Source organism: Xiphophorus hellerii, chromosome 23, assembly GCF_003331165.1.
Source record: "Xiphophorus hellerii strain 12219 chromosome 23, Xiphophorus_hellerii-4.1, whole genome shotgun sequence".
Lineage (NCBI taxonomy): Eukaryota > Metazoa > Chordata > Actinopteri > Cyprinodontiformes > Poeciliidae > Xiphophorus > Xiphophorus hellerii.
Genome location: NC_045694.1, coordinates 18,396,873 through 18,411,918, shown reverse-complemented (window position 1 = coordinate 18,411,918; position 15,046 = coordinate 18,396,873). Strand labels below are relative to the sequence as shown.

At 38.6% G+C, this 15,046-nt stretch overlaps 1 protein-coding gene across 1 annotated transcript in view; it reads right to left on the bottom strand.

Annotated features, from left to right (window-relative positions):
* Positions 1-14,753, bottom strand: part of LOC116714359 (A disintegrin and metalloproteinase with thrombospondin motifs 2-like) — a 123,007-nt gene extending 108,254 nt beyond the window's left edge. Inside the window, exons 1-2 of the mRNA XM_032554880.1 lie at positions 14,426-14,753; positions 10,350-10,774 (exon numbers count right to left, since the gene is read on the bottom strand). Of these exons, the coding sequence (XP_032410771.1) occupies positions 10,350-10,774; positions 14,426-14,513 (513 nt within the window). The 5' untranslated portion in view covers positions 14,514-14,753. The remainder of the gene's footprint in view (positions 1-10,349; positions 10,775-14,425) is intronic.
* Between the last annotated feature and the right edge of the window lie 293 nt (positions 14,754-15,046).

Below are 15,046 nucleotides of genomic sequence, written 5' to 3'. Positions count from 1 at the left end.
GAACTGGTCAAACAGGCACAAAAAGCATTTCATGTTTGTGCCTTGTACATTTCTAAATTATTTCCCTATTTTTTATGCACATTATTACACGCTTGATAAGACAAGTTTGCAATGATGAAGAAATATGAAGGAAAAAGAAGTCTGAACTATCTACATTTTTATCTACATATTTTCCAGCTAAAGGAATCATTACTCACTAGAGGATCAGATGTTGGGCCCTCAGATATTGGTGATTCATACTATTTAAAAATCACTCTTCATAAATACATGTCATTCCTTTGCGACTCCTGTCTGTATATTAACAGCTGTTGTCCTGTTGGAAAGAGAAAAAAGGAAAAGGAATGCCCACAGCATGATGCTGCCACCACCATGTTCCATAATAATGAGATTGTACTCAGGGTTACGCAACGTTTTAGTTTTCTGCCAAACATAGTATTTTATGTTCTTTTAAAGGCCTCCAAACGTGGGTCGCCCTAACCCCTGATTCAAGCAAAGGTTAATCTGGACATTTTATGGTAGTCTTCTATAAAGGCCAAATTTATGATGTGCATGACTGATAGGTGTCCAAATCAACAAATTCTTCCACCTGAGTAAAGGATCACTTTCGCACTGTAAGTAAAGGGTCGTGTGTTGGCAGGTTTTATTTAGAAATATCTCAGTGAAGGGGCTATAAACAAATGTTCACTTCAGATTTCTATTTGTAACAAAAAGCCACAATAGCATGCACACTTTCCTTCCACTGCAAATTTACCAAACAGAGACAATGTACATGTACATTATACAGATTATAGCCAGAAAAGCTTGTGTCCACCTGCAATCCCTGGACGGGTTGATGCAATCGCATATGGTTTAATATATTATGAATTGATGAAAACCTAGTTTAGCAATCAATTACATACATGTCTGATAATTAATTATATAGACCACACAAAAAACTAATTATTTTGTTCTTAGTTATGTATGCACATGTTTTATCTGTCCTACTGATTGCTTGACTTCTTGTTTTTAAAAACCTGCTTGAGATAAATAGATCAAATCAAACAATTCAAAAAACTGTTTTTTGCTATCATTAATGAGTACAAATCTGCTTATTCACAGCCATATTTACAAGAACATAATCTCATTTTGGTAAACTATATATACAGTATATCTATATACATCTATATATCTATAGATATATAGATATATATAGCTGCCACATCAGCTGTAGAGTATATAGTATAACAATAACCCACTTGTATTATGACATCACACAGGCATTTCCTTTAAATTGCTGGGGTTCCACTGCTCTATTTTCTGTAGAGAGTCCTATTATTTGAAGCACTCAGATAAACGGAGGCAGCCCTGTGTGAATGACAGAGAGCGAGGGGAGGAAGAGCGGCGAGGGGGCTGGTTAAGTGCATGGAGTGAGTGGCAGTAATCACAGCTCTGGTAAAAGCACTCGTTTGCTCAGTGTAACATTCCTCAGAATGAGTTTACTCTACGTCTCTCTCGCTCTCTCTCCGTCTTTTCCTCTGATTCTGATAATAGCTCCAGATTGAGTAATTGTATGTTTGAGGAGAGCTAAACTGCAATCAGATACTAGGGGGCATCTCTCTCTCTCTCTCTTCTTCCTCACTTCATTCATGCTGTATACTGGCCTCTTATCCAGTGTACCAGGCTCTCCCTCCAGCCCTGTGGTTCCTCTAGGCCTCACTCCACTGTTTTTTTTCTGTTCTTCTTTTTTGGGGTTTGTTTTACAGTCAGTCAGGGCTAGGGTCAATAACAGCTACGTGTTGTGCTATAATTGATGTCATCATTTCAATTTGAGCTGATTATAGCTGAGAGCTGCTTATCGTGTGACCCAGGGAGGAATAACACACTGCAGGGCCCAGAGCTGCTACGCCTGACCAGGCTTAGCTGCTGGGTCGGCTGGATGGATATTTTGATTTGGCTCGGCACACAGCTGCCTTTTCTATTAACTCCTAATGTGGAGGTAATGGCCGAGCATGCTCCATGGGCTACAGGCTGGGGCAAGTGGCACTGACACGATTTATTGCGATTCTGATTATTAGGAATCGGAGTTCACCTCCATCTATAAACTGTGACATGATTGAGATCTAAGCAGACATGCAAGCAAGTGGTTGAGAAAGTATATATTAATAATATTTAATGTTATCTAAACTTAAAATTCACTTAAGATAATAATGTTCATTAACTTATCCTGTTGTAAATCTTTGAACAAATCAAAATAATCAAATTCAGTGCAGATTCTTACCAATCTTATCAAATTTCAATCCAAGTCGCTTGCCTTAAAACTAAATTCAGAAACAAATGTAAAACTTGTTACTTTGCCTTTGAAAAAAATAAATAAATGGAAATAAATACATCATGAACATATCCGCTTGGTTATTAGAGAGCAAGACATTCCAGTCGATAACAGGAAGCCTCAACAGAAAACAGCAAAATTACTCTTATCATTTTAGGCTTTCATTCAAGTGTAATAATTCTTGCATTATTAATATCTGCGTAGAGGTGATACAGTTACATTTTCTTCACAGAGAGTCCTTCTGTTTGGAAGAGTGACTCCATGTAGGGTAGAAAATCACCAAAATGAGTTTAAACAAGTTTTTATAAGTTCACACCACCATTGCCACGATCTAAAATGTATTACAAATTTGACTTGTTAACTTGTTTATGGGAATACTTAAGTATTTGTATAAAAAACAGTTTGTATTTTAGTGCAGCTGTATAGCAGCTTTATAGATAAATACCACAAAACGTTTATAGCCGTTAGGTTTTATAAAAAAAATAAATAAATTGCTGGGTAGGAAGGTCACATGAGAAAAGAAGAAGCTGAAGAAATGCTTAATTTAGAGAGCTTCTGACTGACAAAGCTGATGACCCACTAAAAATGTACTTTCCCTTTAAGTGCACCACAAAGTAAGCTGTCAGATCAAGTCTTTAATACGCTAGGAAAGTGTGCAAGTCTGCAAACTTTGCTGCTGACATCTGGTCAGGCTCAGATGATGGTGAACTTTTAGATATGCCAAGTTGATTCAGTGATAATAACGTTTAGTTAAGCAGACTTGTACTGCATATTAATCTAATGTTGAATCGCTCTAATGTAAAACTTATGTTAAAGTTTTTAAAGGTATTTACAACCCCCCCTAAAGTGCATTGAGTAAAAAGATATGATAATTTCAGGTTGATGTTAACACTGCTGAAGAAATTAAGATATAAATAACACTTTTCTTAATGCGTGCTATAATTAGGGTCAAACCTAAACCAAAAGAACAAACTAAGTGAAAGCCAAGTATCAAGCAGCTTATACACTTAAGACCTGAAGCTATGAGAATGGGGTCCTCATTTTTTTATTCACTTCATAATGTTTTTTTATGTTGTGACTTTTTTTTTTGTAAAGCTACTTTACATATTTCAGGGACTTATTTTCTTAGCACCGTTTTGATTTCAAGGATTTTACGGCAGGATTTTTATGTCATGATATTGTATTTAAATTTGGGGGTGGAGTTTTAATGAAATTCAGCACATCTGCATGAGAGTGTAATGTGCAAGTCTGCGTCCCATTGGGTAAAATAAATAAATCTTCAAATAAATTAAAACTAAACAAATAAGGTGCAAAAAATGCTTTATATTTATTTTTGCTTAATGGAATATTTATTAATAATAATTTATAAATAGCATTATTTAACTTGAATGAAATGGCTCCCTATATGAAGCAACACTTGCTCAAACCCAAAGTGGAAATATTCAGTAAAAAAATGGAATCTAAGATTTATGAAATATCCTGCATAAAATAAATTCTGTATCTGTACAGTCTTAGAGAGGAGTTAAGAAAATTTTGGCCTCATCCATCTTTGTGACATCGGCAAATAGGCAGCATCTTCCTCAGGGTCTGTATACTCCAGAAAAGCTTTGAAACACTGAGTGGGCTGCTTCTGTGTGGAACGAGTTAAAAGCAATGTTTCCAACCCAAAGAAAATGAATCAATAAACAACCTGTCAATTCTTTGGCATTTCTCTTTGCCATTTATGTCAGAGTGTTTTCAATGCAAGCACAAAGTCACAGCATTCATGCTGTGTGCTAATCAGACACACAAAATGCACAGCAAGGAAAAGAATACAAGAGTATCACCTGTGTGGAATAAGGGCTAAAGAGTAATCAACTTGAGGTAATTTGTGCTGTTGAAAAACTGTTGAAAAATTTCAACAGCTGTAAACTTTCTGCATAGATGATGGACAATACCCTTAACCCTGAACAGCACTTGTCTGATCATTGCACAGGAGAAGAGCTGTTGCTAAAAACAGACAAAGAGTGCTCATAAAGGAACACTGTCTCTCCTCTCGCTGTCTCTCTCTTTTTTTCCTTCCTTTTTTTTGCTGAAGCTCTGAATCTGTGGGTGTGAGGAAGCAAGAAGCTATCTCTTACATTCTTTTGTCTTTCACCTTCTCTGTCATTTTCCTGACTCTTTTAATACCATCATTAGGAGAGTCCTTCTGCTTTGCTGCTGGCCAAGACACAGAAAGAACGAGGGGGAACTGCGGGGCGAATGCAACAAGACGAGTGAACGGCGCTTTGATTTCTGCACCCATGTCTGAAATTTGATGCACATATACTGCGCATTTATTTAGGGATGCAACACGCAGCAAATATTAACACCAGAGCAGTATTTAATCATCCAGGTGTGCACCCACCTGGTTTGCAGCTGTAAAACCGAGGATGAGATGTAACACACTTCCTCTATGAAACACATTGTTAAAGATATCAGTCCTCTCCATAGTTGAATTGTGCAGCCCTTCATTTCCCTGTAAGACTCTGTTCACACTGTAACTGGCACATTAACGCTCAGAATCTACTGATTACTGTGGTCCATCTAAAAGAACATAAAGTCCTCAAAGTATAGGTTGATATCTGACGAATAAGGCACTGAGAAACAGAGCTATTTTCTTTATACAGAGGTGGACTATTTTGTAGGTACTTATGGTAAAGTTGTGCACAAAATGCCTTTAAACATCATCTTTAACTGCAGTAGCATAAGCGTATACAGAAAATGTAATAAAAGCTACACTTTAATTTTAATATATTTATTCATTTGGCAAAACATTCAATGTTAAGAAACAATTTTTATTTTTTGGTTTTTTTACAAAAATAAGATGAAATACATGTTCTGTTTAAACCAGTGGCATAATTATTGGTACTCCAGCTATTAATACTTTATTCAACTTCCCTTTGGCAAAAGGAGAATATTGAGTTATAATACATTTCACAAAGTTGAAGCATACACAAAGTGGGGTCATTGTCCTCTTTGGACAATATATAGGTTTACAGAAGTTCCCAAACTGTTTTTAAAAAGTAGCACCTAAATTAATGTCAGATTTTTCAAGTACTTTGACTTTTAAATTTGATGTCATTTCATGGAAACAACAGCAAAAATAAATAAATTGGGAAAAATATCTCTAGCCATCATTGGACAAGAGGTGTAGACACCATGAGAAGGGCTTTTCGAAGAGAAACAGTCTCACAGCATCACAGATCCCTCATTATGGTTTACAATAAACCTAATGTGGTTTTCTACATAATTTATTTCGTTGATGCTAAATACCTTTGTTTCAGTTTCATCTATATACATACATTTTTATGTTAGTAATGGTAAGACAGAAAAGGCTGTTTTTTCTGCTTGGCTTCCCACAGAAAAGCTCTGCTTGTAGATATTTTCTGTTGGTCTCATGGAAACTTGTTGACCACAAGGAGACTGTTTCGGCTCTCTTACAGTGAGCATTAGAGTTTTCTTTTAACCCCTTTGACCAGCCTCCTGACTCAGTGGAAACATAATTATAGGCCCTCTTTCTAGTGTTCTAGTGACTAAGATGAATTGGCATATGCCGTGTCATTTATTCTCAAGAGAAGCCAATCAACTAATTAACTTCAAATGATTCAAAGATATGAATTTTTAAAAATGCCTCAGGATCTTTAGGAGCATCTGTAATTGTCCCACCAGTGTTTCTGATTAAAACAATCATTTCTTAATGTAGGATTTTTCCACATTGCATTGTTTGAAATCAAAATAGATATTGAGTTTCTCAAAAATCTTCAACTCAAAATTATAGAAATGCAATAAAATATTATTTTAATGTGCACATTTCACCTGTCAAAGTCTGTACTTATAAATTGATAAATTCTTATTCTAGAGTTGAAGCGTGAAAAATGATTCTGTGGAAATTCAAGAGGTTGAGTCATGTAACTTTATTACTTACTTGCCTATTCAATTCTTGTGTTTGACTCATAATTTATTCTTTTTTATATCAGGTCAAATACTTTGGAGTTCATAATAAATCAAAATATAGTAATATACTTATGTCTCTGAATAGAGCATCTCTCACTGTGCTTTATCGACTTCAAGGATACTTTACCTTGAAGAGTCACGACTACATAATGGAGAAAACTTAACAATGAGCTTGGGGAACATGCTCTAACGAAATGTTCTCAGAAACTGGGCAAAAAGGACATGGAGCAAAACTTTAAGTAGAATATAGAGTTCCTTCAAAGCAGCACAAGCCTTAGAGGAGTGGAATGAAAAAAGATGAAATGTTTGAAGTGAAAATGAATGCGTCATTTTCAGCATGTCGAGATGCAGTAAAATAAGCATCTGTCATTAAAACATAAATCGCAATGTTGTCATAACCATAGCCATCAATCCAATCTTTGCGACAAAAGATACAAACCCAAATGTGCACAGAATCAGGCCAGAACAATCAACAGCCTCTCTAAACAAACACACAGAGACGAAGGAAATTCAGGAATTCAGATCCTGGTTTTGGTCCAATTTCTCTTCACTAATCCTCTTCCGTCTGCAATCAGAAACGGTTTCTAGGATTTCATTATTGTTTACATGTATCTGAGACCAACTTTCCTCAGTTTCACAACCACACAATTCCACTAAATAGTTTTTTTTTTTTTATTAAAGGTAGCTTCTTTTTCCTTTCTAACCTTGAAATATATTGCTTCTCATCTACTCAAAATGTATAAACCTTCATTGAATAATACATTTTAGACATTGAGAAGCTTTTGTTGGTGATTTCTACGTCATTTGTATGGAGCCACTAACATCACTCCAAAAAAGCAACAATTTTTCTAGACCACGGAAAAAACACATTTATGAAAGAGTGCCAGCCAACCCAAGCTTTCTTAATATTGCTACAAACTTGAATCAAATCCATTCAACTTTGTAAATAAGATGTGGAGCATTTTATTTTTATCCATTCATCCATCCAGGCTATGTTTCTAGAGCACTTTTCATGCAGCCAAGTACAACACCAAATGATTTGGACATTTAAGCACTACAAACACAATCGAATAACCAAAATGAAATAAATGAGTAAAATAAAAAGACAGACAAGTAATTATTGGTAATAAAATGACCTGGAATTAAAAGTGAGACAAAAATCAATTGTAAAGAATGAGGAACTGTCATGTGTAACTGCGTCTCTACACATCACAGGGCCAATACACACTCATAACAAAAGATGCCCACGAATATTTGCTGTTAAAGAATTTAAAATTGATAGTTAAAATCTAAGGTGATCTGGCATTAGGTAAGCCAGAGTCTCAAAGAAAGTAAAGCCCTCACATTTTAAATAGTGAAACCTCCGTAACATGAGCCCACCTCTAAAGCCCTGCAGCCAACATGTAACAGACGACAAACAAAAACTGCTGACAAAACATGTAAATCCTTGTTTAACTCAACATCCTGCATTCAAAGATGCTATATGCTTTTGAAGCAGTGAAGCCTGGTCCTTTTCCCTGTGCCCATAACCTCTAAAAAATGCTTCTCTGCAGACATTTATACTCAGCTGAACCTGTTCCCGCATGCAAATGATAGGAAATTTACATGTGTTAATAAATCCTTTGGATATGTGGAACAAGAGTGCAGTTAACAAACTAATGATTGGTACTGACGGATCTGTGATCTGCTACAACTTTGCTTTAGCAGCAAGCTTTTCCAGACATTGCCAATAAGGCCTGAAAGGACAATGCAGAACAAGAAGTAACAGCGGTGAGGTGCCGCTGGCTGGTATCAAGCTAAGTGGGCATGTCAGACCAGTCCTGTTCTGGCTTCTTGCCTGCTCTCTCAGCTGCTCACTCAGTCCCCAGTGTCCTCAACCCTAAATCGATCCAGTTGCTGCTGCTCAGCTTCAATGGTGGGCTGATCTGACTGACTAATGAACCATTTCCCTAATGAGAGGACCACCCCCTCCCTCCCCAAACTCGACATTTCCTGTACATATCCTCCTTTTTTTGCATATTGCTTCCATATTTACCTTCCTTTTCCCTCCTGCACTGCCTTAGGCTTATCTCGTACAGTCGTCCCTTCCACCTCTTCCTTTAGCACTGGGTCTGTCTCTCTTCATCTTCTCATCTCAGTTTCTGTGCACAGTCTTCACACTGTGTACATCTCACTTCGCTCCCTCACTGACAGTCATTCACCAACAGTTTGCCATATCCTTCCTTTTTTCTCCTTCCATCTATTAAAAGTTATTTGAGCAACTGTTGGGCAACAAAACATTTCATGGAGGCAGTTTAAATCCTGAGTGTTGTTGGACTGATAGTTTTTAGTCTGCTCTCTCTGCTTGCATCGAAATGAAGCCAAATACAACTCAAAAAGCTGAGACTGCATATATTCTAATTCACTCTTTTTTTTTTAAATTTCCCCTAATTATTTACCCAATTTATGCGTCAAAGCACTCTGACGCATAAATTGGGTAAATCTTTTAATTCTTTCATTTTTGTTGGATTCAAAACTACAATTTGGAGGGTAGATGAATACATTATTGTCTCTCTGCCACCTGTTACCACCAGTTATCTGGCTGAGACAAGACTATTTGTTTTTTAATGTTTTTAATCATGGAAGACAAGTTCTGCTTTTTGGAAATATTTCTGGTCACAAAAAAACATGGACACTCAAAGTGAAGGAACTAAAGAAGTGTCACCCATCACTTTTGCTAATGCTCCCATCACACTATTTCATATTTGTTCTTGTATTTCAGTTGTTTAGAAAGGCATGCTAACTTAGGTAAATCACTCAACATCGATTTAGGGCGCATTTGATGCAAAAACATTTGATCACTAGTGATGATCACTAAAATGTTTAAAATTTCCATCACACAGATACACCATGTATAATGCAAATGTGTGCCACTGCTACAGCAATTACACAACTGTTACTGAAACATGGCATCAAAGACCCAATATAGAAAAAAATCATGTAATCTCATTCAGGATTATGCAAAACTTCTGTCATTGAAACTGTGATTGAAACTGAAAGTTAAACTGACAACATGACCTACTTTCTGAGTTTTTCACAAAAATCATCTGACCACTAGACGGCCAACAAAGAGCATTCAAATTTCCCTCCAGGGTGGAACAAACAGTCGATGCTAAAATATGTGAAAAATACAAAACAGGGGTGTGAACGCAAAAGAAATGCTCTGATGCAGGTTAACACTCCACATCTTTGATTCCGACGCACACACACTATTCAAAGTAGGAGGGCATCAAAAAACATGAAAGGATGTTTAAAAAAATGTTTAAATTCCTTAAGGCATATCAATATCCCAGCAAACCTTTCTGCAGTATTAAATTAATGCAATTACATTATGCATTTTTGTTTTGGACGTTTGGGCTAATAATGTGATTCTATGGCAATTTTGCTCAAAGTGATCATAAGAACCTCATACCTGTTTATGCTTAATATGAAATTATTATAGAAATATTGATGTAGTCCTTTGAAAACTCCTTCAGTATATTGAGAAGACTGAAGAGGCTAAAACATGATTCAGCTTTATCTCATGGCAGGTCTAGAGTTGTAAGGAGTGGATGTGACAGGAGAAGGAGCTCACACCACAGAGAAACCTAGGAAAACATGCAATATGCAGTAATATTGGTGAATGATGTGATAACTATATGACTTGAGATGAATAATTAATAAAAAGTAATAAAAAGATCAATTAAAATGTGTTAAAGTCCCTAAATAATCAGTGTGCAATTCAGCTACTGGAAAAAAGAAAATATTATTTAGATTTAAAGAAGAAGGTTTTATTGAAAAAGTTCCTTCCAGACAACATCTGCTGTTTTGGCCTCGACACAGGATAGCTGTAGTTTCTAAATGGCTTGATCACCTTATCACTTTATCTTCCTGTTGCTGTTTTAATGATATACTTGTGATGTATTATGCAGCCCTAGAGTAACCCAATCCATTTGGATGGGTTTTGCGCTCTCCTGTGTCACCTCGTGTTTTGCCAGATGCTTTCGTGGTGAGCCCCACATCCACTCGTAACTGCTTGTCCACTCACCAGTCCGTCACAGTTGCTGAGAGCCACGGTGCCTCCTGGTGTGTCTGTGATGTCCCCCACATACAGGCACTCGTCATGCAGGGGCTCAGAGTACCGAATGCTGTCACTGTCGTCGTGCCACTCCATCTTGGCTCCGGGGGCCACCAGCCTGGCGTTGTGGCGCAGGCGCAGGTGGAACTCCCGGCCGAAGACGGTGACATTGTAGTAAAGCCTCTCCTGACTGGCATGGTACTCTCTGTTCTCCTCGGCTCCTCTATGTCCTTCCCACTCATCATTGCCTTCTCCTACCTCCCTCTTCCGGCGCCTACGGGACTGCCCCGCTGCCACGCGACCACCCGAGATGGCATGTGACAGAAAGCGGCCCTCTGCATCCACACTGATCGGCCTTACCAGTCCATAGTCCCCCAGGATATGCTGCAGGGAGTCTGGGAAAAAGGAAAAGCAGTGTTGGATTAGGGAATCAATCCAGAAGAAAGATGTAAAGAATGTTGTTGGGTGAAGAGGAGAGTGAAGAACAGTAGGATGGGGAATGAAACAAAGTTATAGGATAAGTAATAAAAAAGTAAGAAATCAAACACTAAAAGTTACAAAGGTAAAAATCGTGGAATTGTACACTGTTATGTTTTGGGTGTAGCTAATGATCCACTTGCAGAAACCAGGATAGCAGAAGCATTGTGGAAATAAAGATGACTTCAATTACCAGAACTTATTAGCCAGGAACAGACTGTAAACAGCAGGGTGTGAATAACAGAGAGTCTGACATGGAGTACCTAAACCAAGAAGTATTTATACTGGGCACTTTGATGCTACACAGATGAGAGAGAGAATGAACAGATGGGAACAGCTATTAGAGACTAGGTAACTCAGGCACTGAAATAAAAGTGTAACACTAGTAATCAAAAACAGAAATAAAAGAAAACATAAGATAGTGAAACCAAAATTATCAAGCTAAACTCAAACTCAAAGTCCAACAGATTACAACACAGAAGGGGTTTTGACAAAAGATGCATCAATCAGTTGAGAATCTGCAAGTTTATTTACATCACACCAATTCACAATCATTTCTGGAGCCGCTGTTATTAATCTCCTAATGTTATCGATCAAATTAGCTACAATTTGAAGTTATATAGAAAATGTATAGCATTTAAGATCAAGCTTTTAACTATTAAAACTTGTATTATGTTATTAATTTTACATGTATATTTCTCAATGTTGTAAAACTGAAAAATGAAATACTTAGTGAAGATTTTTTATTTAAATTCTCTAGAAATCCTCTGCCAGATGAAATTACTGAGACATTTTTATTGACATAGAGAAAGAGAGTTGTCGTAAATGTGTGCAGAGAACATCTTCCTCTATATCTAGTTGATGATTTTTTTGGGTGTTATGTAGGTCTGCTCTTTTCTGTTGCAGACAGACTCTCAACACACTGTATGTTCTACCAATTTTTACACATGGATAGTTTGCAGGTGTCATACAGAATAGATATATTAATTTGCGGTTTATACCCTTTAATTTACTGGACTACATATGAATCAAGGTGATCTATGTAGATAACATGACATTTAAACAAGGACTACAAGATTAGACATTAGTTTAAAAATATGCCTGTAATTCATAAATCTTGAACGTGTTCAAATTTAGTTGTGTTATAACCATAAACTTCAGTGTAGCTTATTGTGATTTTACATAGTATAGCAAAACAAAGTTTTGCATAATTTAACTTGTTTTAAACAGAAAATTTAAAAAATGGTTGTGCATTTACTCTGATCTCCACAAATAAAACAAAGTGGATCCGAGTTTTAGAAGGAAACAAAGTCCATCTGTGTGTCATGAAATGTTTGAATAAAGCCAGCTGTTCTGTGAATGCCTCACAGATTTGTTAGATGACTTTGGTGGACAAACAGAATCACAACGCTCCAAGGGTGAGAAGAGCATTAATCAAGAGGCTTGTAGTCATAGTGGAGGAGCTGCAGAGTTTCATAGCTCATGTGGGGGAAACAAACTGCAATGTATTGAAGAGTGCAGAAATCCAATGCTCAAAAAAAGATCAAAAGAAATCACACTACTTACACTTTATAAACTAGTAATTTAGGGTACACAACCAGCACATAGTCAAAGGTGCTCGAGTTTCTGCGGTAGTCAGACTCTCAATATATTTTATGTTGAAGGTCTGTGTTCTACAAAACTGGACAACTGGACTTTCTGTCCTGTATACCAAACACTAACGGAAAACTAAATCTGCTCGTCACACTGAAAACACATCATCCCCACATGAAAGCAAGGAATTGGCAGAATCATGCAGACACTATTCTTCGGCAGTGACATTTTCGGGAAGCTGGTCAGTGCTGATGGGGAAAATGGGTGGAACTATCAGGACAGTCCTGGAAGAAAAGCTGAAAAAAGGCCAAAAAAAAAGACTTAAGTCTGCACAGGACATTTAATCTCAGGTAAGACATTGTTCTAACCCAAAGTCACAATGAAAATTGGATCATAGGATATTCATTTCTTTAGAAAGGCCTAGTCAAAGTCCAGACACAAATCCAATTGAGAAAGATTTGAAAATGTCTGTTTATAGTTTTGTCCATCCAATTTTACTTACTTTAAGCTATTTTGCACAAAAAAGAAAAAAGAAAGATGGATAAAAAAAATTTAATGTAGTAGCACAAAGGATTTACAGCAATAATTGCAGCATAAATACGAAGGACTGTTTACAAATGCATGGCACACTTGTCACATTTTTCTAGTAAGAGGAAATGTGCAAAACCATGTATCATATTCCATCCAATTTACAATCATGCGTTACTTTTCATTTGCCTTACAAAGCCCCCGGTAAAATGCATTTCAATTTTAGGTTGCAATTTGACAAAGTATGAAAAGGTTCCGGGGGCGTGAATACTTTTGAAAGAGGCTCTGCTCTGACTTTGGGGGGTATGAGGGGACTCGAAACCCCCACTCCCCACCATCATATTATAATCCCCTCCGATTGTACCCCTACATATAGACACAGGAGCAGACCCCACCCATGCACCCAGAGGCGACCCCGACGCTCAGGTTGCGTGCATTTGGAAACGGCAGCCTCAGCAGTGCGCGCTGCGCTCCTGACACCTTCTGTGCCCTTCCACCGACAACCGGAAACCCGGAGCAAGATCAAGGTGCTAATTGCAGCTTTCTCACGCTGCTTTATCACTGTCAAACTGCCCGACTTTTAAAAAAAAAGAAGAAGAAGAAGAAGGAAAAGCATTCGTGCAAACACGATACTAAACCGACCTAATATTTCAGACACGTATCATCTTTCTTATAATAAATAGTTTGCATTTAAAAAAGCGTTACTTTGGATACATTACAGATGCTCTTATGTTATTAACCGTAGTTCACACGTGACAGTGACCTTAGGTACACTACAGAGATGCTCCCACACCTACTGATACACACGCAAACACCGTGAGCCAAGGCCGTTTCATGGTGCCAGTGTTATCCATGAGTCAGGTGTGTCACCTCCTTACAAGCATCTCCCCGGCGCACTCATCAAGTCTAAATGTATAAAGTTTGCTGACTGATAAAATCAAGCACACTCTCTTAATCCCTCTTGGACCTCTCTATGTTTGAGGAACGATTTGATAATAGTGTGATCAATAGGCTGACATCCGACTCCATGCGTCCTGTCACAGATCGATAGATGCGACAGCGGCCGAATCAGATAACGTTACGGCTACTTCCCTGCAAAACCCGACAGTGTGATCGGTAAATCTGGTGCTTCTCTAAAAGAAGAATTTAATCCAGTGAATGGATGGGAGAGGAGGGGGGAGGAAGAGAGCAAATCACAACACTGCTTGCAGTTGCACCGCCAAGGGACCCTCGGAAAGTACGCGCACAACAGCAGGGCGCACAGAAGTTGCAAATTGTGTTATTTTGGGGAAAGAAGCTGAAAAGGCAGGTCTAAGATGAAGCAAGCATGAGAAAACCGGACAGTTTGGAGCGGAGTTCCGGGGAGCGCTCAGAGGAGCCCCGCTGATAAGAGATCAGATCAGATACGGAGTATAAACACTGGCCACGTTTGGCTGTACTGTACTCACCAACGCTACTGGCGATGTAAAGGCCGCTGGTGTGCAGCAGGAAGGCCGGCAGAATAATTAGGACAGTCAATCCTGGCGAGAGAGCCATGGCAGCTCCGAACTGCGCAGGTGAGAGAGTGGGACTCCGGGCTCCAGTGTGGTGAAGTTCCCCCGCCTGGCGAGACCAGCCACGCCACGACAGCAACAGCAACAGCACAGCAGCCCGCAACTAGACTGCCAAGTGCACCGGGAAAGACGGAGCTCTCCTCCTCTCTCTCTCTCTCTCTCTTTTTCCCTCGGTGTCTCTCTCTCTCCCTCTCGCTCTCTCTCCTTCTTTCAGTCGAGGTCTCTCACTCTCTCCCCCTCTCTCACTCAACTCTTCCTTTTCTTTCCGCTCCACGTCTCCCTCCTCCCCTGCCGCCTTGACACTCGCACCGGGCACTGAGCTCCCACCCACAGCCCGTGTGTGAGATGGGGAGATGTTTCACGGAGCGCTGGCCCACTGACAGACAGGCCCGCTGACAGCTCGCTGCTTCATCACACCTCCAGCGCGAGAGGGGCCTCGGCCTAAAGTCGTTTTTCACAACTTGGCCACTCTTTCCAGGTTCATAACTACAGTTCAGCGCTCCGCTCCAGCGGTCC